This window comes from Erythrolamprus reginae, chromosome 5, assembly GCF_031021105.1.
Source record: "Erythrolamprus reginae isolate rEryReg1 chromosome 5, rEryReg1.hap1, whole genome shotgun sequence".
Taxonomy (NCBI): Eukaryota; Metazoa; Chordata; class Lepidosauria; order Squamata; family Dipsadidae; genus Erythrolamprus; species Erythrolamprus reginae.
Window position 1 is genome coordinate 88,804,193 of NC_091954.1, and position 24,455 is coordinate 88,828,647.

At 39.8% G+C, this 24,455-nt stretch overlaps 1 protein-coding gene across 1 annotated transcript in view; it reads right to left on the reverse strand.

The window, feature by feature from the left end:
• Nucleotides 1-383: 383 nt before the first annotated feature.
• The window catches only part of WWTR1 (WW domain containing transcription regulator 1), a 112,207-nt gene continuing 88,135 nt past the window's right edge, over nt 384-24,455 (reverse strand). The window contains exons 4-6 of the mRNA XM_070753412.1: nt 8,431-8,564; nt 6,080-6,192; nt 384-4,650 (exon numbers count right to left, since the gene is read on the reverse strand). Of these exons, the coding sequence (XP_070609513.1) occupies nt 4,466-4,650; nt 6,080-6,192; nt 8,431-8,564 (432 nt within the window). The 3' untranslated portion in view covers nt 384-4,465. The remainder of the gene's footprint in view (nt 4,651-6,079; nt 6,193-8,430; nt 8,565-24,455) is intronic.

Sequence of the window (24,455 nt, forward strand, 5' to 3'; positions counted from 1 at the left end):
TTTAAAAAAAAATGATAGGGTTTTATATGTTTTTAATATTAGATTTGTTCCACTGCTATATTTTTATTGCTGTTGTGAGCCGCCCCGAGTCTTCGGAGAGGGGCAGCGTACAAATCTAATAAATAAAATAAATAAAATAAATCTACTTGGTGAGATGTGAGATGACTTGGATCAGAAAAAGTTGAATTGGAATTTCAAAACAAGGGAGATATTTATGATAGTAATGGAGTTAGCTAAAAGTGTAGCCCCCACCCTCCAGTTCTTAACTGTGTGTGTTATGTGAACATAGTCATTGTCATTTTAGTGACAGCACTCTTATCTTGACTCAGTAGGGTTCTTTTTCCCCCCTTTCCAAGGAATAAGTGAAACTAACACACAAGGCAGGAAGTTTAAATCAATTTCTATTTATTTATTTATTTTCTTGTACAATAATAAAGAAATACTTTGTTTTTAAAAAAAGAAACAAACTCTGGATATAACTGTTTGTTCTGAGTTTCAAGCATACACATATGTATGCAAATTATTCTACACTGAAAAACAAATGCTCACACAAGATGGCAAATAGCATAACAAACTGATGTAAATAAAAAAAAAGTATTAAAGTATTAGCACATAAATGAATGTAGTGTATTAGGAAAACAGAAATATTGGTTTTACCATCCATTTCCATTCCCAAAAATAAGCATTTATGGTAATTTCCCCAGCTCTTAAAAAAACCATCGGCTTCTCCAATGCTTTATTTAATGTCCAATACAGCAGTTTTTAAACATCTGCCTTCAAAGAACTCAATTGCATTGGCATATTAACACCTTCCAGTGGTTTAGAAGGGGTAATTTTCAAGTGCACACATTATTAAAACAAGGCACTGTCCAACCCTGTTGGATCTTACTTTTCCCTTTCACAAACTTATAACAAACTCTGCAGTACAGTCAATAGGACAGCCCCTATTGCAACAGGAAAAGTTTTGTTATTCTATTCCAATTCTATCCCACCATTTTGCCATGGAGTTCATGGTAGCATATAGCAATGAGGGTGAACTGGGATCTGTGTCTCCTGAGTCTAAGTTCAGGAATAGTCACTAGACACCACTAGGCACATCAACAGGGCAAATTCATTTCAATGAAAGTTAATTTGAATTTACATTGGAATTCTTAACCTACTTCTAAGAAACCTCAGAATTCCCTAGAACCTGGTTTGAAAAACAATGACCTCAAAACTTCGCTTCATTCAAGATTATAAACTGTTATCTGTAACCCACAACTTCTATATGGTCAGCACTGAAGTGGGCCTTTCCCTAATTTAAACTCCTTGAATGGCAACATGATTGCTCTCCTGCTATGCATATTTACTGCTGGCAAATATAATTTAGTGTAAAAAAATGAAGTAATTAAATACCACAAATCATAGTCTTACACAGAAAATTTGTGAAAAACTAATAGATCACTAAGAAATAATTGTTTGCCAAGCAACCCTTAAAAATTAAAACAGGACTTTGCAACATAAAATTGACTTATTCATTCATTTCTCCCATTTTTGTGATTACTGGGATCACCCCACATCCTACCCCACTGTCTACTATTAGATGCATCACTCCTTAAAAATAATAGTTCTGGCAGTTTAAAACAAAACAACATTGGCTCCTGACTTTGTTGCAATGCTGCATGATGCCTTCATAGGTAAACCTACTTGCTCAAGTTTCAAGTTCAACATTATTTCTATTTACCAGATCTGGGCTTCAAAAACCCACTAGGTACAAAATATACAGAAAATGGTAATTCTTTTGCTGGTAGCTACTCTTCTAGAGCCAGTAAAGGATTGAAATTTCTGTTCTAATGCTTGAATTTTGCTTCTCTGCCCATCATTGCTTTCATATAAAACAATATTCTCCTGTCTACTCCTAACTCTCTTCTAGATCCAGCTGGGGCTTGGGTGAAGTACAGTACAGTTCCTTCCCTAAGCCACTTTCACTTCAAATTGAAGTAATTCTAATTCATGCAGACTAATTCGGGAAAATCAATTCAAAGGAGGTAAATCATACCACTTGCACAACTTCGGAAGAGCTCCTTCGGTGGCCATTTTTGATTGTATAAAACGGAGCATGATGTTGAATTCAACTATGTGAGAAATGGCACTTCAAATATTAATGTACACTATTAGATCTGGTCCTTTTTTTTTTTAGAATAAGAGAGCTACTTTCAATTGAAGCCGATTGCCAGCTCGAAGCCCAGACTGTCACAGCAAATATTACTAAGTCTTAAATCTGTAAATCTGCAGAAGTCCAAAAATTACCAAGCAGCCTGATGCTGAGCAAACAAGAAATCTATGGCAGTGTTTCTGCGGCTTCTCGAGCGAGCACAAAAGCACTATCCATACAACAAAATAAGATTTGGATCTGCCTTTAAGAACTTCCTGTTTTTCTAAGCAGGTAAGCAAAAAAACTCAAGAAAGAAAAAACTTGTTCACGTAGCTAAAATAGTAAACATCGTAGGAGTGTCTGGTTTTCATATCATGGCCAATCATCTTTAAATAGTTAAGACATGCAATAACATTGCTTAAAGACAAATCTCTTGCTCTCTTAATGATTAATTCTATATGTTAAGTGAGCAAGCAAAATGAAAAGAAAAATATGAAAATAAAAGAGAAAGAATGCCCATTGATGGAAAATATTTTCTAGTAGGTGCAAGAAAATGCTAAAACAAACTAATCTACTTATTTATGTCTGGCTACCCTCCCCTGCCCTAATAAAACAAACACAAAGTATTTTCTGGGTCAAATATTAAAACTTCACAAAGTTGGTTTTTGAATCACTCGTGATTAAAATAGTGTGAAAACTATCCTGGTGCATTCAGAACAAATACCTTCAAGTAACAATTCTCCCACAAAATAGTGTTCACCAGCATTTCATTGATCCACTGCGGTAATCCCCAAAATTAATTTCGTAATACTCCAGCATTGCTCTCTGCATTCTCTCCTTAGCCACTCTTCAACCTATTTTATTGACTTCAAACTAACATCTATTTCACCTGCCATTTTTCCCCACCAAGTTGGAAAATATGGGGCATTTACTGCCCAGTTCTGTAATGCAATGATGACTGTTTATTGGTATGCTTGAAGCCTAGCAGTGTGCTGTACCTCTTTGTTTGGTTTGCATATCACTGATTACGAGGCCTGTACTGATTATAATGCCTTCCATAAAAAGTTATTTCTTCAATATAAAAAGTGTAATGTTCATAGATTATAAATAAAAACAATTTAAAATACTTAATCTTAGGACGTCATTTGCATTTCAGGCAAAGTGAGTACTTGAAATTCTTGATGCATTCTCAGTCCCAGATATCAACTATTTAATAATCTTTATATGAATATAGCTAAGAGTACACCAACAATAAACTTTTGTCTCATAGGTCAGAATTAAGAAGCAAATGGCTAAGAAGTTAAGCACTTTTGCTACACTGACAAAGAGATGTTGGCTTTCCCCTAACCCTATAAAGTGAAGCAATTATTTCTAGCTTGTAAAATCTGATCAACAAAATGTATTATTGCTCAAAAGAAAAAAAAGATAATGAGGTTGTATAAAATTGTTACTGTATTCAATAATGTGAGTTTTTCTTCAGAATTCTGAAATTCGATTTTGCTATTCTTTAGTGTATAACACCACAAAATTATTGCTTTTATGATTCACCTTAAAATAATTTTTAAAGCAGCTACATATAAAGTGTACTTTTTAAAAATGAAATTAAAAAAGAATGTAACATATATAATTGCATTTTTTTCATTTTCGATATAGTTTAAAAATGGCAGCAATTAGTATCAACCTGGTTCATTTTACAACCCAGTGGTAGTGTAAAAACAACAGCTAAAACATTTCACTTCTGCTTGCTAGCAACTGACAAATCCCAACAGTAATTCTTTGTGCTTCGCAAGTTTTTAAAAAGTTGCTCTCTGTTGACTTGGAATTGAAAAGAAAAAAAGTTGTATTCCCTACAATATGAGTGTATTTAAAATAATGATTTTTTAAAAACTCTTGTAAATAACAAGCATTTGGTGCAATTAAATATAATCACAGAGTTGTATTTGAGTGTGTGCTACGTTTTTAGAACCAAGCTAACTTCTGCAGTCTAAAACTTCTTACAGTCATCACTTTGTCTTTCATGTCCTTAATTATACACTTATCTGTGTGTAACTGATGACCGTTCAGTTCAGACATGGTGCAAATCCCCCACCCCCACCCCTTTGTGTCCTCAAAACACATCTAGGAAAAACTTACATTTAATATCTATTAGCAATTCTACTGTTTAAAACTAGGGATGTGTGTACATTTCAAATGTAAGTTATTGTCAATGACATCTTGATCAAGATTCATTGACCTATAAAGGGGCTGGAAAGGTCAGCAAAGGATTAGGCTGGTTAACTGAGGGAATTGAGGAGGCTTGGCCTTAAATTCTAGAGGGAAAAGAAATGTCAGTTACAACCAGGTAAGAAAAGGTTCGTTTTTGTTGAGGACTGATTCCACATCACTAAGGATGGGGATCAGGTCTTCGGACTCTAATGTCCCAAGGTCAACGTTTGTTCCTGGAAGACAGTCAAGGAAGTCAGGAAAGCGTGTCTGTTGGGAGTTGATATTCATGGAAGTCTGTGCTACATTTTCTCCTGCAAAATAAAGAAGAAATGAATTGAGTAATAGTATCTAAAATTATAGATTACCTGACCAAACTTAGTTACCCATACAGTGGTACCTCTACTTACGAACTTAATTCGTTCCATGACCAGGTTCTTGAGTAGAAAGGTTTGTAAGAAGAAGCAATTTTTCTCATAGGAATCAACGGAAAAGCAAATAATGTGTGCGATTGGGGAAATCACAGGGTGGAGAGAGGCCCTGTTTCCTCCCAGGAGATTACTAGAAAGGCCCCAAGGAGGCTTCACCCTGCCTTTTCTGGCCCTCTTTCCTCCCAGGAGATTCCTAGAGAGGCCCCATGGAGGCTTCTCCCTGCCTTTTCCAGCCCTGTTTCCTCCAAGGAGATTCCTAGAGAGGCCCCATGGAGGCTTCTCCCCGCCTTTTCCAGCCCTGTTTCCTCCAAGGAGATTCCTAGAGAGGCGCCACAGAGGTTTCTCCCTGCCTTTTCCAGCTCTGTTTCCTTCCAGGAAATTCCTAAAGAGGTCCCACGGAGGTTTCTCCCTGCCTTTTCCAGCCCTGTTTCCTCCAAGGAGATTCCTAGAGACGCCCCACAGAGGTTTCTCCTTGCCTTTTCCGGCCCTGTTTCCTCCCAGGAGATTCCTAGAGAAGCCCCATGGAGGCTTCTCTCTGCCTTTTCTGGTTACAGTTTTGGAGGCTCAGGTTTGTAAGTGGAAAATGGTTCTTGAAAAGAGCCAAAAAAATCTTGAACACCCGGTTCTTATCTAGAAAAGTTCATAAGTAGAGGCGTTCTTAGGTAGAGGTACCACTGTATCTAGATTTCAGTCCAGAACAGAAAAAGAAGGGTTTTATGAAAAATCCCAGCAGCAGTCTTTTTTTACTAAGGTACCTAGGAAATATGCCTTAACAGTAAACAACTTAAAATTTCATCCGGAAGGACAGGGTAAAGGGACTCTGTCAACAAATCTAAAAAACTCCTTGGTTGGATAACACACAGGCAGACACTTTTAGAAGGCTAAAAAGATTCAGGAAATACAGTTTCAATACAATGTAAGATGAAAATTGGATGAAAATTGGAATGTACATAAACTTGAGGGCTAAATTCAGGATCTTCTTGATTGCATACTGAAGCATGTGCAATATCAATCTTACTGGGGATGTTGGAATTGCAGTTCTTGCACAAATTGGAAGGTAATGTTTATTCAATAGCTGGGCCAGGGGTAGGCAAAGTTGGCTCTTCTCTGACGTGTGGACTTCGACTCCCAGAATTCCTGAACCAATCAAGCTAGCTCAAGAATTCTGGGAGTTGAAGTCCACATGTAAGAGCCAACTTTGCCTACCCCTGAGCTGGGCAACTGAATATATAATTCAGACAAGTATAAAAGAGACATTGGATGATCCTATCATTTATAACTTTGTTAAGAAGAAAAATACACTTGTTCATACCTGTGTCCATCTCATCTACATTGCTGAGGAAGTCTTCAGGTGTAGTCGGTATGCTGTAACATCCTAAGCCTAGGCCACTGTCTGTGCTCTGCTCTCTGGAATGGTATGGCCCACTATGAATGGAGACATGAAAAGTCTGTGGTCAAGACTATGCCCATCACATGTCTGTCCTCAGAATGGCTTAGTAAATAAGAGTCTAATTTGGCTAAACTTTGGACTCTAGATAGCTCTCAAAGTACTCCAGTATTTTGTGAGTTCCCCTATGACAGGTTGGAAACCTCTCTCTTATCATAAAATTTGGCAATGGGAAATATTATTTTTATTAAAATAAAATTTATACATTACAACAGTGTTTCCCAAACTTTTGACATATGTGTAACCCTTCTATAATTTTTGTAATGCTTAGTAACCCTTGTCAAAAAAAATGGCTGCATTTTAATAACAATCAAAATATTTTTTTTGGTACATACACAAAATAATAATAAACAAAAAATAAAATTATTGATAATAAAATATAAATAGAAATTATATTATAAATAACATTTATTTGGATCAGTGAGAAGGATGAAATTGTTTGTGCTGAGATGACAGATCGTCATAATTTGGTTCCCTGGTTGTTAATTTTAATCTGAGATGTGGTTCCATGTCCAATAGTCTGTTCCTTTTTTTCGACTTAATGTCTACAAATGCTGAAAAAGCAACTTCACATAAATATGAAATTGGAAAAGGCAAGATGTATTTCAGAACTTTTTTTGAACGCGTACCCCCACCAAACTCTTCCTGTACCCCTGGGGTTCCGTGTACCATACTTTGGGAAACACTGCATTACAAGATATGGCCCTATTATTTTAGATCTCCTGGAAATTTAGTAGCCAGAATAACTAAAAGCCCAAAGAACATAGGCCTAGATCAGGGGTCGGCAACCTTAAACACTCAAAGAGCCACAAAGATCCTAAACAGAAGCCCCCGTTCAACTCTGAAGGTGACCGGAAATTTAGTTCCTCCTCCTAGCTCAATGTCCTTTTTTCTCTACCAGTCCTAACTGAAAGCCCTATTAATTGTGGAGCTGACCAGAAAACCTGCCCCTTGCCATAGAGTCTCTTCTTGGCACACCCTGCTTCCTCTTTCCCCTAACCAGAAGCTCCTCTCAAAATTGTGGTGTTGACTGGCGACAAGAAGCTGCAGCAGAGAGATTGAAGAGCTGCATGCAGCTCCAGAGCCACAGGTTGCTGACCCCTGGTTAGATCAAAGAGTGGAACCATATCTCAATAACAGAGTACACATTTTACATGCAGGATTCACATATCAACCTCTGTATTCATTTTTTTAAAAAAGCTTTATAACGAGGTATCAGTGTACTAAACAAGGCTTCCTAGCCTTATCGTAGGCTCCAATTTTTTATCTTCCAGTCTACTGATCCAACTACCTGTAGTATCCAACCCTGCTCCCTTACACTTCTTATCCTCTCTTTCACACTGGTAGCTTTTGTATTGGCAACTACGTCAACTTGTATCTCTCCCACTACATTTGTCCCACTTCATCTTGTTGGCACCTGCTATAATAATTGTGCAGGATACATGATTCCCAATCATAACTTGAACTAAGGAGTGGCACCAGTGGTTGTCATTATTCTACTGTCAAATGATGCCAGTTGTTTGAAAAGCAAATGGCAGTGTCAATCCAAATTTACCGTGATAGAGACAGCATCCATGTGAAGAGATGGCATTGAGCATACAGGTGCTTATGGGTCATTCTTTGTCAAGTGGACCAGGTGCCCCCACTCAACCACCTTAAATTTTGATGAAACTTTGCAAATATATTCCTTATGGTATAAAACTGAGGTGTGCAAAATTTTAACCTAAAATTTTACACACTTCAGTTTTATACCATAAGGAATATATTATAATAATAATAATAATAATAATAATAATAATAATAATAATAATAATAATAAATTAGATTTGTATGCCGCCCCTCTCAAAGTTTCATTGAAATTGAAGATGCTTAAGTGCGAAAGATTCTGAAAATTGGTCCACTTGAACCCTTAATTAGGAAATTATTGCCCAAATTGCCCTTCTCAGGCTAAATGTCAATTTGGTATCCTATAGCCTCCTCTGTCTGTTCCTATATGAGAAATACCTTCAGCCAATTTTCTATACTACTATGCAAATACAAAGTAAGCAGATCACAATTAATCAGAATCAAAAATATTAAATGGCTATTGAATTAAAGCTTTTGTAACTCGCAGGCAAAATTGCCACTGTGGAAATCTCTATTCACAGGCTTTAATAGGTGAGCAAAGGCCTTTATTGTAGACCTTAAAATAGTTGGTTAGCAAACATGGTACTTGCCTGTTCAGAAAGGGATCTGACCCATTATTTGTAATAGATCTCATGTCCTGTGTCATGTTAGGTGTGCTCACAGCAGTCTGAACTGGGGCAAGGTTCTCAGATTCCATGGGAAGTTGTCTGTACAAATCAGCTTCCTAAAGTTAAAAAAGAGCAGAAATGCAAAATATTGGAGGTCATTTGAGTAATTCACAAACACAAACATGCACAACCTTCTTTCTCTCGCTCTCTCATCTATCTATCTCTTTACTATTCCTCTTATTTATTAGCAGCAGTTGCTATTATTTTCTCAATAAAATCCAGCAATCTTTTTATTATTCCACCTTTTGGACAGCAATAAAAGCTAATGTAGAAAAAAAGTAATTCAAGTTATGGAATGCAGAATAAGCTTTTAAAGAAGTTAGCAGGCATGCAAAGTAAGGGACTATCAGAATGTGTTGTAAATAAAAATGTTTGTTTCAATCAGAAAAAAATTCTAACATTTAGTTCTAGGAGTTTGGAAGAGTAGTTTGGAGAGATATATTAGATGGAAGGAGGGAAGGAAGGAAGGAAGGAAGGGAGAGACAAAGAAATAGAAAAGAGAGAAAGAGAGAAAGAAAGAAAGAAAGAAAGAAAGAAAGAAAGAAAGAAAGAAAGAAAGAAAGAAAGGCAGACCGACCAAGGAGTAATAACCAACAAATGTAGGACAAACAGGTGCTTGGAAAATGCAAGAGGAAATTTGGAGACAAGAAGAGAGTCTCACTTGGAAATACAGTGTTCCCTCGATTTTCGCGGGTTCGAACTTCGCAAATAGCCTATACCACGGTTTTTCAAAAAATATTAATTAAAAAATACTTTGCGGTTTTTTTTCTATACCACGGTTTTTCCTGCCCGATGATGTCATACATCATTGCCAAACTAATAATTTTTGCAAATAAATAACAAAAAAAATATTATTGTTAATAAATAATTATGTTTATAAATATCAGGATCACTAAGTGTCTTATTCAATGGTGAATACCAGTAATAATGGTGAGTAAATGGTTGTTAAGGGAATGGGAAATGGTAATTTAGGGATTTAAAGTGTTAAGGGATGGCTTGTGATACTGTCCATAGGCAAAAATGGTGTATTTACTTCCGCATCTCTACTTTGCGGAGATTCGACTTTCACGGGAGGTCTCGGAACGCATCCCCCGCGAAAATTGAGGGAACACTGTAGGTCTCATTGGATCATGCCCAGAGAAAGCAAGAAAATGTCTTATAAATAAAGCCTTTTCTTTTGACCATCTGAAGCTGAAAAATCTAGGTCATAACATCTGTTTTGATAAGTATAACCAGCATTAAACAGTATAGAACTTTGCAGTCAGTTTGGAGATAGCAACATTGTTTTTATATTTGAAAGAAACTACAGTATATAGTTTAGGATTGGTAGGCACACTATTAATTTGGCTATGGTGAAAAGAAAGTGGGAAGTATATTTACTGCTTGATTCAAGAGATTTCTGTAAGAAACCCAAGTGCATTTATAATTAACTGTAATCCACAGCCAGGAATTGGCAATTTGCTACAATGGATGGGCAAGAGTTTGCATACATAATTAAAATGAAGATTTTTACTGTCTATATTTTATCATGAATCAGCAATGAAACAGGAATAGAAAACTCTACGATAAATACGTGGAAAATGACATGAATTAATTTCCCCCCCCCCCGTAGATGGCCTGAGAGTGACACCTTGTGGGGAAAACTAATGATGAAAGGTGCAATCCTTACGGAAAACTTTCTACTGGAAAAAAGTCAGAGATAATGCCTTTCTGTCATCTTCCCAAAACAAAATGTTCAAAGGAAAACATATAAATATACTGCAAGCTTTAAACATACAGCCATCCAATGTTCTTGGCTATAATCCAGTGAACTTAATGTGCTCTCCTTCAGCTCCAAGTCTTTCAAAATATCAGGAAAAGAAATTGTTTGATTTTGTCCAAATCATGAAAGAAGAACACCTATTCCTAAAATTCCTTCATTTTTTCAAGCTGTGAAGGGCATATTTCACATTTTGGAAACATTCCAAAGGGTACTCTGGCAAAATCCTGAAACCCTCACCATCCCTGTCTTACTATCCCTATGTATCTGTATTTACTTCCTTTGTTCATATCTATATTCAGACTTATACTTGCTACCTTGTACTGTTTGACAAATAAAATAAAATAAAATGGCTAGCATAGAAAATGCTTGCTCAGCCACAAATGGCTACTATATATAGTAAGCATGATTGGTGAGAAAATTCCTATTTACCAGCAAGCAAGTGGGTAGAGGTGTTTCAAGACTCCCAAGTGTAAGTACTTCCTAGACTAGGGTATATTTTCATACAAAGAATCTATCATTTATACTTTTATAAATGCTTTATGTAACTAAATGAATTTATTTATTTATTTATTTGATTTGTATGCCGCCCCTCTCCGTAGACTCGGGCGGCTAACAACAATGATAAAAACAGCATGTAACAATCCAATAATAAAACAACTAAAAACCCTTATTATAAAACCAAACATACACACAAACATACTATGCATAACTTGTAATGGCCTAGGGGGAAGGAATATCTCAACTCCCCCATGCCTGGCGGTATAAGTGAGTCTTGAGTAGTTTACGAAAGACAGGGAGGGTGGGGGCAGTTCTAATCTCCGGGGAAGTTGGTTCCAGAGGGCTGGGGCCGCCACAGAGAAGGCTCTTCCCCTAGGACCCGCCAAACGACATTGTTTAATTTTCATATCACTGAACCCGGAGAAGGCCAACTCTGCGGGACCTTATCGGTCGCTGGGATTCGTGCGGTAGCAGGCGGTTCCGGAGGTAATCTGGTCCAATGCAATGTAGGGCTTTAAAGGTCATTACCAACACTTTGAATTGTCACCGGAAACTGATCGGCAGCCAATGCAAGCCACGGAGTGTTGAAGAAACGTGGGCGAATCTTGGAATCCATCACTTTCAATTAAAGAACTTCTTAAACCACCAGGATGTAAAGCACCTCAGTCTTCAGTGATGTGAAAATTAAATAGGGTAGGAGCAAATTAATGCTTAAATGGGTAACACCCAGGAAATCCCAGGCTGTAGGCTAGATTGATTAAAATGAAAAAAAAATCTCAGAAGCAAAGATAAATCTGAACGAGACTTTGTCAAGAAAATAACAAGCATTGGAACATTTAAAAAGAAGATTATATTTAATTTTGTAGATCATCAGATCTCAGCTGGAAGGCAAAATGGTCTTCTCAAAAAAGGCCCATTCATTATCACCTTCTGCATAGGAGATAGCCAAGACTTTGAACAAGACCTCCTGTAGCCTTTCCCCATTGTGATATGAGGCATTATCAATATATGCTGTTTATTTTACTATTAATCACAGCAGGTTTTTTAAAACATTAAAAACAATTTCTGTAAATTATCTGGGGAAAGCTGTTTCAAGTAGGCCTATAAATCAAAAAAATTGCTGGGTAAGCCAAGTTTCTTTTTTAAGTCCACTTAAAAGAAATATTGTATGGCTCTCTACTTTCACTGAGCTTCTTCAACTGGTTCTAACAAGAGGACCACTATCAGCGATGTGCCCAATGACACATTTACCTTAAAAAAAAGAGCAACCAATAGGAAATGGTCTTGCTGGAAAGCAAAGCACCAGAAAAGGTACAACCCTCATGGTTCTCCTCTATGTCATTAATTTTACAACGGCACCCTCCAGGAAGTCCTGTGTTCTAGTCCTCCCTTAGGCTTGGAAGCCAGCTGGGTGAGTTTGGGCAGGTGCCTCTCTCTCTCAGCCCAACCCATCTCAGAGATTGCTGTGAGATAAATAGGAGGAAGTAGTGAGTTCCCTGCCTTGAATTGTATAAAATAAAAAGCAGGATGCAAATATAATTAAAGTAATAGTTATGTGCTCTTTATATCATTGTTATGATTTACTCTTCTTTTTTGTACATACTTTCTAGAGTATAAGATACACTTTTTCCCCTCCTAAAAGAGGCTGAAAATTTAGGTGTGTCTTATACTCCAAATGTAGCTTTTTTGAAGCTTCCCCCCCAGTTACTAATAATCTTTCAGACTCTTTCCAGCTGGTTTTCATTGCTACTCCCTCCAAAAAAGGTTTTTTTCACCCCTAACATGGTGCTAATGATTTTCCCAGCTTGCAGGATTTTTTCATTGCTCCTTCAAAGAAGTTTTTTTTCAGCCTTAAGTCTTAGCAGACTTGTTGCCATTGCCACTCCCTCTGTGTTGTGGTTAGCTCTGGCCCTGCTCCTGCCCCAAGGACTGTGGATGTGGGGGAGACATCCACATGCTGCAGGCCTGTTTTACCCCCCCCCCGGTGGAATCTGCTGATGAAGCCTCCTCTGATCAAGAAGACATGAGTGACAGGGAGGAGGAGAGTGTGGCAGACAGCTCAGAAGGAGATCAATTATCTAGCTCCTCCTTGGATTCGGAACAAGAGTTAATGATACAGCCACGCATACGGAGAGCGATGCATAGGCAACAACAACTGAGAGATTATTATCAAAGAAAATGAGGCCACCTGTGGTTGGGTGGGGCTGTGGTAATTAGTGAGGCTGCTATAAATAGCAGCCTGTGGGTTTGGCTATTGAGGAGGATTATCTGATCATTGTGTTTTGTGCCTGCTTTACTGGCTTTGACTTTTTGTGTGCTGATTTTTCCCTGCTTTGAAACTAAACCAGAGCAAAGTGTGTGTCACTTTGTGAAAGAAGAAGGACTGTGAATTGCCTCACAGCTGCAAGATAAGTATCACAGAACTGATAAGGGACTTGTACAAATTACCAGTTTGTTTGGAGACGAGTGTTCTTTGCTATACCAAAAGAGGGCTTGGTTTAAGTGAATTTTCATTATAAAGAACATTGTTTTGAATTTTCAAACGTGTGTGTGTCTGAAATTTGTACCTGTGAATTTTTGGGAGGAGTCTACCAGAGAGCCTGACAGAACACTCAGGACATGATTTTTTTTCAGCCCTCACCAGGGGATAAAATAATGTGCTGAAGCTGACCAGACTAAGGACGCTAGCCAGATGAATACCTGGTAGATAGATCCCCCCGTATGTCCCTTCCCCAAAACTAAGGTGCGCCTTATACTCTGGTGCGTTTTATACTTCGAAAAATATGGCAACTGAAGAGTCACGTGGTTTGAGTTGAGCAGTAGACAAATGCTTAAATTAGTCCTTGAAAATTCCAAATATGCCCCCAGCCCCAGCCCAAAATGCTTGCCTGCCGCTGCTTCAGAGGGCTTCAAAACGCTCATATTTCCCATATTTTTCCGGGTGGGCCAGAAAAAACAACTGCTTGTAAAAGGTTTGGAGATTGCTACTGCAGTGCCAGGCAAATGACAGTCCCGAGGACAAGACAAATCACTTTTCTATGGTCAGCAGGTCATCTGGCAAAAGGGTTGCCTCCCGCAGCCCACCCTGAACACTCTCTCTGACATATCTTTACAAATAAATCCACCGATACCTCGGGATCCTTTGTGATCCGTTGTCTTTTGTGCTGTTGCTGTGCACACCATGTTTGGTCAAAACTAAAGTAAAACAAAATGAAAACAACCACACACACACACACACAAGAGAGAGAGAGAGAGAGAAAAGGGAGAACAGCCAGTGGAAACAAAAGGGAGGATCAAGGCAACTATTTGACATTGCTACAGCATTGAAATGCCTGCTGTGGCAGCAGCTCCAGAACGCCTTCTCCTTCAGAGGTTTCTGTGAAAGCTGCCAAAATCTATGCAGGCTTAAAATGGTCGAAGTACACTAAATTATTCACTGTCTATGCACACACATACAAGCCCTTGATGTAAAACCTTAAAAAAAAAACCCAACATGCCAAATGATTTTAGAAATCTCCCGACACATTTCCTGGAACCTTGCTGGCAGAAATAGCTTGCTGCACAAGCACAGCTGCTAAATTGCCCCTTTAGAATGCGGGAAGGGTCTAGTTTCACCCTGCCCCTTATTAAACTTCCGTTCCTTGGATACTGTGATGCACAGCAACAACTGAACATCCAGGCCCTCCTTTGGTATTAGATGGCTCAGTTTCTAAGATTGCTCATTTCTATCAGTAGCAAACTGAAGCCCGATGTGCTCATGTAGCCATGAAACATCAACTTTTTTACTAAAATAACATTTCGAGCTTGCCTAGTTTCAGGAGAAACCAAGTTACGACATCTTGAATTTGTCTAATTCAAGTTTTACGTATAAAAATATCTATAGACTGAATCAAGTTAGTTGGGGGAAAGATCAAAGGCAACATGAGAAAATATTATTTTACTGAAAGAGTATTAGATCCTTGGAACAAACTTCCAGCAGACGTGGTTGGTAAATCCACAGTATCTGAATTTAAACATGCCTGGGATAAACATATATCCATTGTAAGATAAAATACAGAAATAGTATAAGGACAGACTAGATGGACCATGAGGTCTTTCTCTGTCACCAATCTTCTATGTTTCTAATATTCATACTGGCTCCTTAATATTCATCCAGAGGAAGTACATGCTTGAATTAGTTTGGGAAGGGTAACAACGGCTTTGCACCCATAAATTCCCAGATCAAACTCTAATAGACTATTGACTTGAAATCCTACAGAGGATCCACCACTGTTGTTGAGACAGATGGATCATAGAAATTATTTCCCTATAGTTGTGATTGTGAACCTTTGGCATGGGTGCCACAGATGGCATGCGGAACCGTATCTGCTGGCTCATAAGCCGTTGCCCTAGTTCAGCTCCAAAGTGCATGTGTGTGCTGGCAGCTGATTTTTAGCCCACACAGAGGCTCTGGGAGGGCATTTTTGGCTTCCAGAGAACTTCTGGGGGAATAGGGGAGGGCATTTTCACCCTCTTCCAGCTCTAAGGAAGCCTGGGGGAAGGATAAAACACGAGCCTACTGGGCCCACCAGAAGTTGGGAAATAGGCTGTTTCCAGCCTCCAGAGGGCATCTAGGGCAGTGTTTTCCAACCGTGGCAACTTGAAGATATCTGGACTTCAACTCCCAGAATTCCAAATATCCTCAAGTTGCCAAGGTTAGGAAACATTGCTCTAGGGCAGCGTTTCCCAACCGGTGTGCCGCGGCACAGTAGTGTGCCGCGAGACACGGTCAGGTGTGCCGCAGGAAGCTCCAGGTGGGCGGGGCACTGCCAGTGCCGGACCGCCAGTGCCTCCGACCTGGAGCTCCCACTCGCAGCTGTCCCCAGGCTACTGCCCGATGCAGCTGTTTCCGGCTGGGCCCCAAAGAAGGCAGGCGGGAAAAAGGAGGCAGGGGCGGGGAGGTCCGGCAGTAGGAGTAAAGGGAGCCGCGGCCGCCCCTGCCTCCCCACGGTGCCTCTGGCCAAACGCGCCCCTGGCTTCTCTGCCCTGCCCCATTGCCCGCCCGATCCGCCCACTCTCCTCCTCCGCCACTGCCGCCTCCTGTCTTGGGGCGTGATCCGCCCCCTCTCCTTCGCTGCCGGAGAGAGAATGGAGGGCGCCGTTGTCTTCGCCTCTGCCCGCCGACTCCCCGCGCCCTCCCAGACGTCCCCAGCGCCCGGCCACGCGCCGCCTCCCGTTAGCCCGGCCGACCTTTCCCTGCTGCCGTTTTCTCATCATGGCGCAAAGCCACACAGTCCCGACTCCCGGATCGCTCGCTTCTCCGGTCAGCAAAGCCATCTGCCCAGGAAAGCGCCGCGCCGCGCTTGCTGGCCGGAAAAGCGAGCGATCCGGGAGTCCGGGACTGTGTGGCTTTGTGCCATGAAGAGAAAACGGCAGCAGGGAAAGGTCAGCCGGGCTAACGGGAGGCGGCGCGTGGTCGGGCGCTGGGAACGTCTGGGAGGGCGAGGAGGCTGATGGCTGCTGTTGCCTCTTAGCTGCAGAGCCGGCGGGCGGAGGCGAAGACAACGGCGCCCTCCATTCTCTCTCCAGCTCTCTCTCTCTCTTTCTTTTTCTCTCTGTTGCCGGCATGGTGAACGAGAGAGAAGGAGAGAGAGAGAAAAAGGAGGGGAGAGAGAATGAGAGAGAAAGAAAGCAAGAGAAAGAGAGGGAAAGAAAGCAAGAGAGAGAAAGAGAGGGGGGAAGAAGGGAGAGGGAAAGACATGGAGGGAGGGAAGGAGGGAGAGAGAAAGAGCAAAAAAGAGGAAGAAAGAAAGAGGGATGGAGAGAGAGAAAGAAGGGAAGGAAGAGAGAGAAAGAGGGAGGGAGAAATAGAGTGAAATGGAGGAAGAGTTTTTTTTTTGTCCAAACTTTTCTTTAGCCCCGCCCCTCGCCCCCCCCTTCAGTGTTCCCCAGAATTTTGAAAATATTAATAATGTGCCGCGGCTCAAAAAAGGTTGGGAAACACTGCTCTAGGGGATGGGGGATGCTGTTTTCGCCCTCCCCAGGCATTGAATTATGGATGTGGGCGCTCACGCATGCACGATAGCATGCGACCATGCTTTTTCGGCACCCGACGAAAAAAAGGTTCGCCATCACTACCCTATAGGAACATTTGCCTAAAATATCCGTCTGGTTCACAAAAAATAATGTTACTGAGAACAATTAGTGTTTACAATCCACAAAGGAGAGCAAAATATGGCAGCACAATAAGCTCAAATAGCGAAATTGAACACTCAGATACTATTAGTGGGTTCCAATTCCATGTGACCATAAAAGTAAGATTTTTACCAAATAGCAAAAGGTAGACAATGGTGGAACCATTTCCTGCAAGGGAAGGCCATTCCAAAGTTGGGGTCCCACAATAGAGAAGACCCTTTTTCCTCTTCTACAAAACATTGGTTGCCGATCAGTTTCCAGTCACAATTCAAAGTGTTGGTTATGACCTATAAAGCCCTTCATGGCATCGGACAAGAATATCTCCAAGACCGCCTTCTGCCGCACGAATCCCAGCGACTGGTTAGGTCCCACAGAGTTGGCCTTCTCTGGGTCCCGTCGATGAAACAATGTTGTCTGGCGAGACCCAGGGGAAGAGCCTTCTCTGTGGCGGCCCCGACCCTCTGGAATCAACTCCCCCCGGAGATTAGGATTGCCCCCACCCTCCTCGCCTTTCGCAAACTCCTTAAAACCCACCTCTGTCGTCAGGCATGGGGAAATTGATTCCCCTGGACCGTTTTCCGTTTTATCTATGGTTTATATGAGATGTATGATTGCTTTTTATATTAAGTGTTTTACATTGTTTTAATCATTGGATTTGTACTCTTTTGTGTTGTGAGCCGCTCCGAGTCTCCGGAGAGGGGCGGCATACAAATCTAATAAATAAATAAATAAAATAAATAAATAAAACAACCTCTCTCGGTAGCTGCCATCCTTGCAGACCTTAATGTCTGAGTATGTTCATACTAGGATAGACACTCACTCAATATTCACATACTTATTACTAGTAAATCACTTAATTTGCACTTTCTTCTTTTGACTCTCCCTGACCCCACTTCAAATCTTATTGCAGGCCCCTCTGACCTTGATCTTTCTACAAACACTGCCATTCATCATTAATTTTATTTCAGGGCATTTTTGACTGAGGGGCCTTGGCTTATCTTACGCTGGTAGAAACATCTCCTGGTGATTCTTTATTTTGCATTCCTCCACAAGGTTGCCTTCCTCTTCTTCCCAATCCAAGCCTTATATCATGGTTAGCTATAACATTGTTAAAGCAATGTTTTCCCCCTTAAACCAACCAGGAAAATTTCAAGGTATATGTAATCTGCCATGCTCTGTACAGTTGGTGGCGTGTTGGTTGCAGGATGAGCATTCAGGCTTATGAGAGTATGTTCCCTCCTTTAGTTCTGCCCCCCTCCCTATTTTCTTCTATGGCAGAGTGGGAGAGAAGTAGGACATAGGTGCCAGCTGTTGCTAAACCTGGGGAGTTCCTTAGGGCAAAAATGTCAATTATGTCAACAAGAAACAGGTGTCCAGCTCCAAGGCCACAGCAAAAAGTCCATTAAACCATGGGAAGGATGGGAGAACGAAGCACGGGAACTGCACTACAACAGATATGAAAGATAAATCCATTTCACGTTGATAGATAATACTCAAACTATTTGGGGAGCAACTTCCAAGTGTTTACTTATGTATATTTTAATATCTTTTTATACAAAATTTATATTCCAATCAAATCACAGCACTTTCAATGGTTGCATACAATCCTGCTCACCTCCACCCCCCAATACAACAGAATCCACAAATCTCTTTAAAAATACTCTTTGAAGGTTGTTACTTGATTCACACATTTCAGTTTGACCATCAAAAATCAAGCTAAAGTCTACACAACCCTTCTGTGCCTTCTTCCTTCCCACTGCAGATGGTAAACCCACATCCAATATGATTTCATTTTTTTCCCTTTCAGCAGTACTGTGTAGTAATGGAAATTCATGACTATTGCTTTTCTTCTGCTGGAAACCCATCCCTGCAGGACCTCAGCAACTAATCAGCAACTTCACCACCACTCAGAGGTCAGGAGCCTCATTGGCTAAACACAGAATTAGTAAAAGTCAATATGAGGAAACAACATATAGTTTGTCACTATGCTAGAGGGTTAAATAAGGTTCAGGAGGGAAGTGTTTTTAACAGGAAAGTGAAAACAAGAACAAGGAGGCACAATCTGAGATTACTTGTGGGGAAAGATCAGAAGCAACGTGAGAAAATATTATTTTACTAAAAGAGTAGTTAGATGCTTGGAACAAACTTCCAGCAGACGTGGTTGGTAAATCTACAGTAACTGAATTTAAACATGCCTGGGATAAACATATATCCATCCTAAGATAAAATACAGGAAATAGTATAAGGGCAGACTAGTTGGACCATGAGGTCTTTTTCTGCCGTCAGTCTTCTATGTTTCTATGCTCTACATTACCTGCATGGAACAAATTGAGCCAAGATAAGAAGGAAAGTACTATTTCAAGAGTAAAGCATCAGAAACAGTCTTGAATTGTAGTGGGTGGGACATTTATTCTATTTTTTATTCTATTTTTAAATTTACCTATTCTGATTTTATGTATGGTGGGACTGATCCCTGGGTGTCACACGACTTTCGCTGCCAATGACAATTCGTTGTTTTTGACAATGACAATAAATTTATTATTATTATTATTATTATTATTATTATTATTATTATTATTATTATTATTATTACATGGAGTAATAAGTAACTTTCCCTAGGCTGAAACACAGCCCTGGTTGGAAACATAGCCCTGGTTGGAAATGATCGGCGTAATCTAAGAAATTTAGAAGCTACCAGGCTGGATAAAACAATTTCAACCTCACTGTTCCTGTCTAAACAATCTGTATGATACATCAAAGTCCTGCAGACCCAGAAGAGTTTCAAAAAAATATAAATTCTCTGGATCACATTTGGATTAACAAATACATTTTAAAATCCTTCAGCAAAGCCTATTACTGTATACCACAATCCCTCAGCAAAGCCTGTTATATAGAGGAAAATATATGCAGCTCAGGGTTGAATTATTGTTTGAAAAAATTGTATAGCTGCCTACTCCCCTCACAGCAACTCTAAGCAACTTATAAACAATAAAAATACAGCATGGGAAAAAACCCCAATAACCTCCACCCATTTACTTATCTACTCAATAAGCCGCTTGTTGGGCTCCATCACACTTTGGGTTCCTCAGGTCCCCTGGCAAAACCAAACTTTTAGGGCCTTAGGAAAGACTGTCAAAGTTGGGATCAGTCTAATTTCTGCAGGACCAATGCTCCAAAGAGAGGAAGACACCAGGGAGGAGACTCTTCTGGGCCCTTCCAGATGTACTTTTGTTTGCTTGTAGATGTTGAATTACCCAACTAGGTAACACCATCAGTGCCTAGGGATGCTGCTTCAGAGGGTATTGTAGACATGGTGTTATGGCGAATGCTGGCTGGGGAATTCTGAGAGTTGAAGTCCAGATATCTTCAAGTTGCCAAGGTTGGGAAACACTGACCTAGTCTAATAATAAAATATCTGCAAGCAAACAACCCAGCTCAGAGAACACCAAGGTCTCAGCAAACCTGCTTCTCAAGAAAAACATTAGTTTAACGTCTGTATTTTTTCTGCATTCCTTATCTAAGGATCTGAGTACTGTATGAATTTAAATCAAAATCCTTACTTTATTGTACAATATGTTATCAGGAAAACAGCATTGGAATTTGTATACAATTGTAAGTCAGAATTATTTATTTTCCTATCTTATTGTGAACGAGTAAGTGCACTAGCCTAAACTGCCTGTTTCTTTCCATTTGGCTCTTCCCACCAATAAGTAGAAGCTTATTTTGTGGTTTGCTTAGGAGTACATGTGAACCAGGAACTTTACTTACTGCTCACATTTGAGCTAGGAAATGGAAACCAAGAAAGTTAAGAGGGAACACAAATCCTGTTGAATGAGAAAGGATTTAGCAGTTAAGAATTCTTTCTTGAAATATGTAGGAAAATGGGAAAGTTGTAGTGGGCATATATATTGCGCACAATAGGTCTAACAAGGATGTACATAAGATATGCAGAGGGTTTCTCCCCCCCAGATGTTTTCAGTTTATTGTTTTTTAAAGAAAAGAAATTAAAATGATTAATACAAGTGTGAAGCACATTTCATTTTATTTATTTATTTATTTTATTATTTGGATTTGTATGCCGCCCTTCTCCGAAGACTCATATTTCCATTTAGACAACTAAACCAACTTGCTTGTTCTCCCAGCAGCCAGAAAACAAAAGGTTCTTTTCTAATCTTCTATAAAAGAAGATAACCCAGAAACTCCAGACAGTTGTGTAGTGTTGGAAGTGTCATTTTGGAGAGGGATGCTGCAGATGTCCCAAATCTCTACAGAGAAGCCAAGCGGCTGTCAACCAGATAAGTCTGAGAAGAGCATGCCAGAAACTCAGAACTCTCTTTCACCCAAACCCTCTTCATCTACTTGGGAGTTGCTTAGAAGTTAACTTTTTTTTCTCTTAACACAGTGTGCAGCAACAGCAAAAGCAGCAACAGCATTAGTAGGAAAGGATTAGGGCAGCTAGGAAATTGTTTGAACAGTGATACCCTTCTTCCATGTTTTCAAGCCTTGGTTATCATACTGAGGGCTAACAGGAAGTTCAGAAAAATTCTAACAGATTAAGGAATGTATGCCAGGATTGTTTCTTTAAAAAATAAAAATAAATCCTGGTTATATTTAGCAGTCAAAACTGCAGGGCCACAGTACAAAGTACAAAGGGGGCATTTTTTCAAATTCATCTGCCTGTGTATTGCAATGATTCCTCGCAGTTTTTCATGATGCATAAGGGGAATGTTTCCTAAAGCAGATACAGAGACCTGTGTAGAGAACAAGAAGCTTGGTGCGGAGTTACTAAATAAAGATGCCAAGAATTTTGTCTGATTCTGATGCACTGATAAAACATAAATCATTTTCACAAAAATCAGGAAATTTTTTATTTTCAAAAACTTTATACTTATGGTACCTATGTTCAAACTGGAGTTATTTCAGGCATTTGGTATCTGCATCAAACAGGAATCTATATTGAGGGTTTTTAAAAAAATAAAAAATAAATACCAGATTTCTAAGACACTGAACTGAGAATTAGGAAACCAATTTATTTGGAAAATACCATACTGGAGAAACTGTAGTATAATACTGTACATCAGTACATTAGAGGAGACAGATAGGGATGTTCCATTGGCAGCCTAATTATATTTAAAATATTAACTGCTATACTAGGCACTTTTATATTTCATATTAACAATAAGACATTAATATAAACAGACCTTATTCATAAGGATCTGTTTCAAACCTGGCCCTTGAACTCTTCCAATGGTTCACCCATCACCCCTTTAATGGAATTACTCGTCATCTTCTCCTTCTCTTTCCTTCCAACTTTCCCAGCAGCATACACCTCAAGAGAGCTAAGACTTCACTTAACAATTCCAAAATATGGTAATTTGTGCTTCAAATGAGAATTCTGGATTTACTTGTTCTATAATCCAATTGTTTGTTTGTAGTCTCAGTAGTCCTCTGCTACCAAAAAGTGTCCATATTCTCTCTATCCTGCTTCTTTAAAGTCCAACTTTGACCCCCATAGCGTATCACAGGAAAAACCATTGCCTGCACAATTCTGATCTGTCAGATCAAAGATATGTCAGAGCATCCAAGTACAGTGGTACCTCTACCTAAGAATGCCTCTACTTACTGTTGTGATTCAGCCTGAGGCTGCTCAGGGACCAGCTGTGTCTCTGCTGGCTCCATGCCCGGAGGAGGAGGACAGCGAAGAGGAGGGGGCTGAACAGTCGGACGGGGGAGAGGAAAGTCAGGAATGGGACAAAGGAGAACAGCATGAGAGCCCCCCGGGGGGGGGGCCTCTCCCCAGCCAGTAGCTTGGAGTCATTAGGTTATGACGCACAAGCCGTCATTGACATGCGACAGAGACGTTCAGATCAAAGAAAGGAGCAATTAAAGAAGTATTATCAGCACTGAATTAGGAACAGCTGGGCTTGGGTGTGGCCCTCCTTAGCAGGGTTTAAAAGGCAGGCAAGCCCTTGAAGCCATGTGGAGTGTTATCAATTGGAGTTATGGTGTCCTGCTTTGTTCTCGGCGTTTCTGTTCCTGGCTTGTGGCCCAGCAGTTTGGAAGACCCGTGGGAGGTATAGGTCTGCTATCTACAGCCTCGTATTGGCAGCAAGAATCCTGTATTGCTGCATGGACTTTTGCCTTCGTGGATATATCTGAAGATACAGCATTTTCCTGTTTGTAAGGACATTTTCTGTTACCTGTGTTTTTTCTTGAATTTTATAAACTGCCTTTGCTTTTTATCAGTGTGTCTGACTTCTCTTTTTGGGTTGGTATTGGCTTCCGGGGTGACCCAGACAGAACACTTACTAACTTTCTAGATAAGAACCAGGTGTTCAAGATTTTTTTGCCTCTTCTCAAGAACTATTTTCCACTTACAAACCTGAGCCTCCGAAACTGTAACTGGGAGAGGCAGGGAGAAGCCTCTGTTGGGCCTCTCTAGGAATCTCCTGGGAGGAAACAGGGCCAGAAAAGGAGGGGAGAAGCCTCTGTGGAGCCTCTCTAGGAATCTCCTGGGAGGAAACAGGGTCTCCACCCTCCCTGTGGTTTCCCCAATCACACACATTATTTGCTTTTACATTGATTCCTATGGGGAAAATTGCTTCTTCTTACAAACTTTTCTACTCAAGAACCAAAGTCAAGGAATGAATTAAGTTCGTAAGTAGAGGCACCACTGTATCTTTTCTAAGGCTTTCTTTACAATATTGCTCTATCAAGAACTAATCTTTGGTTTATTTCTTCATCTCTTGTTCCTTTACTGTTGATTGTTGATCCTAAAAGACACCACATTAGTATCTTCAGTGTCAATTCTAAGGCTAGTTGCTAAACATAGAAGCACTAGTTTGGTGTTCTTTAGATTGAATTTTAATCCCTCTATTTCTCTGTGCTCCTTGTTTTCATCACTAAAACTTCCAGCTCAATGGATTTATTCCACTCTTCATTTTTGAAAACCCAATGACTTGCAAGATTTAGTGATGAAAACAAGGAGCACAGAGAAAAAGTAGAGTTAAAGTTCAATATAAATTTGATATTTCAATAACTAGTATACTTTAAAATAATCATCATCTTCCAGGTTTTCTTAATATAGATTCAGTGACAGAAAGTAATGGGAAGGTCTAAAGTGTATTTAAAATATTTTGGTAGGAAAACTTCTTGTTCTTAAAGTATCTGTGAATAAAGACACAACATACTACAGCAAAATAATATCTAGATAAAATTATTTTATGTTCATATCACATTCCTCAATTTCATTGCTGGCTTTTAAGAGAAATGAAAAGTTTTAGTTTCTTCAGTTACATGCAATCGAACAATAAACAAAAAATAAAAAGGAGGAGATTTCAAGGCACAAGCTTTGATATAACTTTCTGGGTTCATCTGACGGAGCATTAATAAACCTTTAGAAATGATATGCCAACTGGTGTCTTTACACAAATAGAAAATATAATTCCTTCTGCTGCCAAGAAATGTGAGACTGTATTACTAAATACAGTATAAACAAATGCTATCCTGGAAT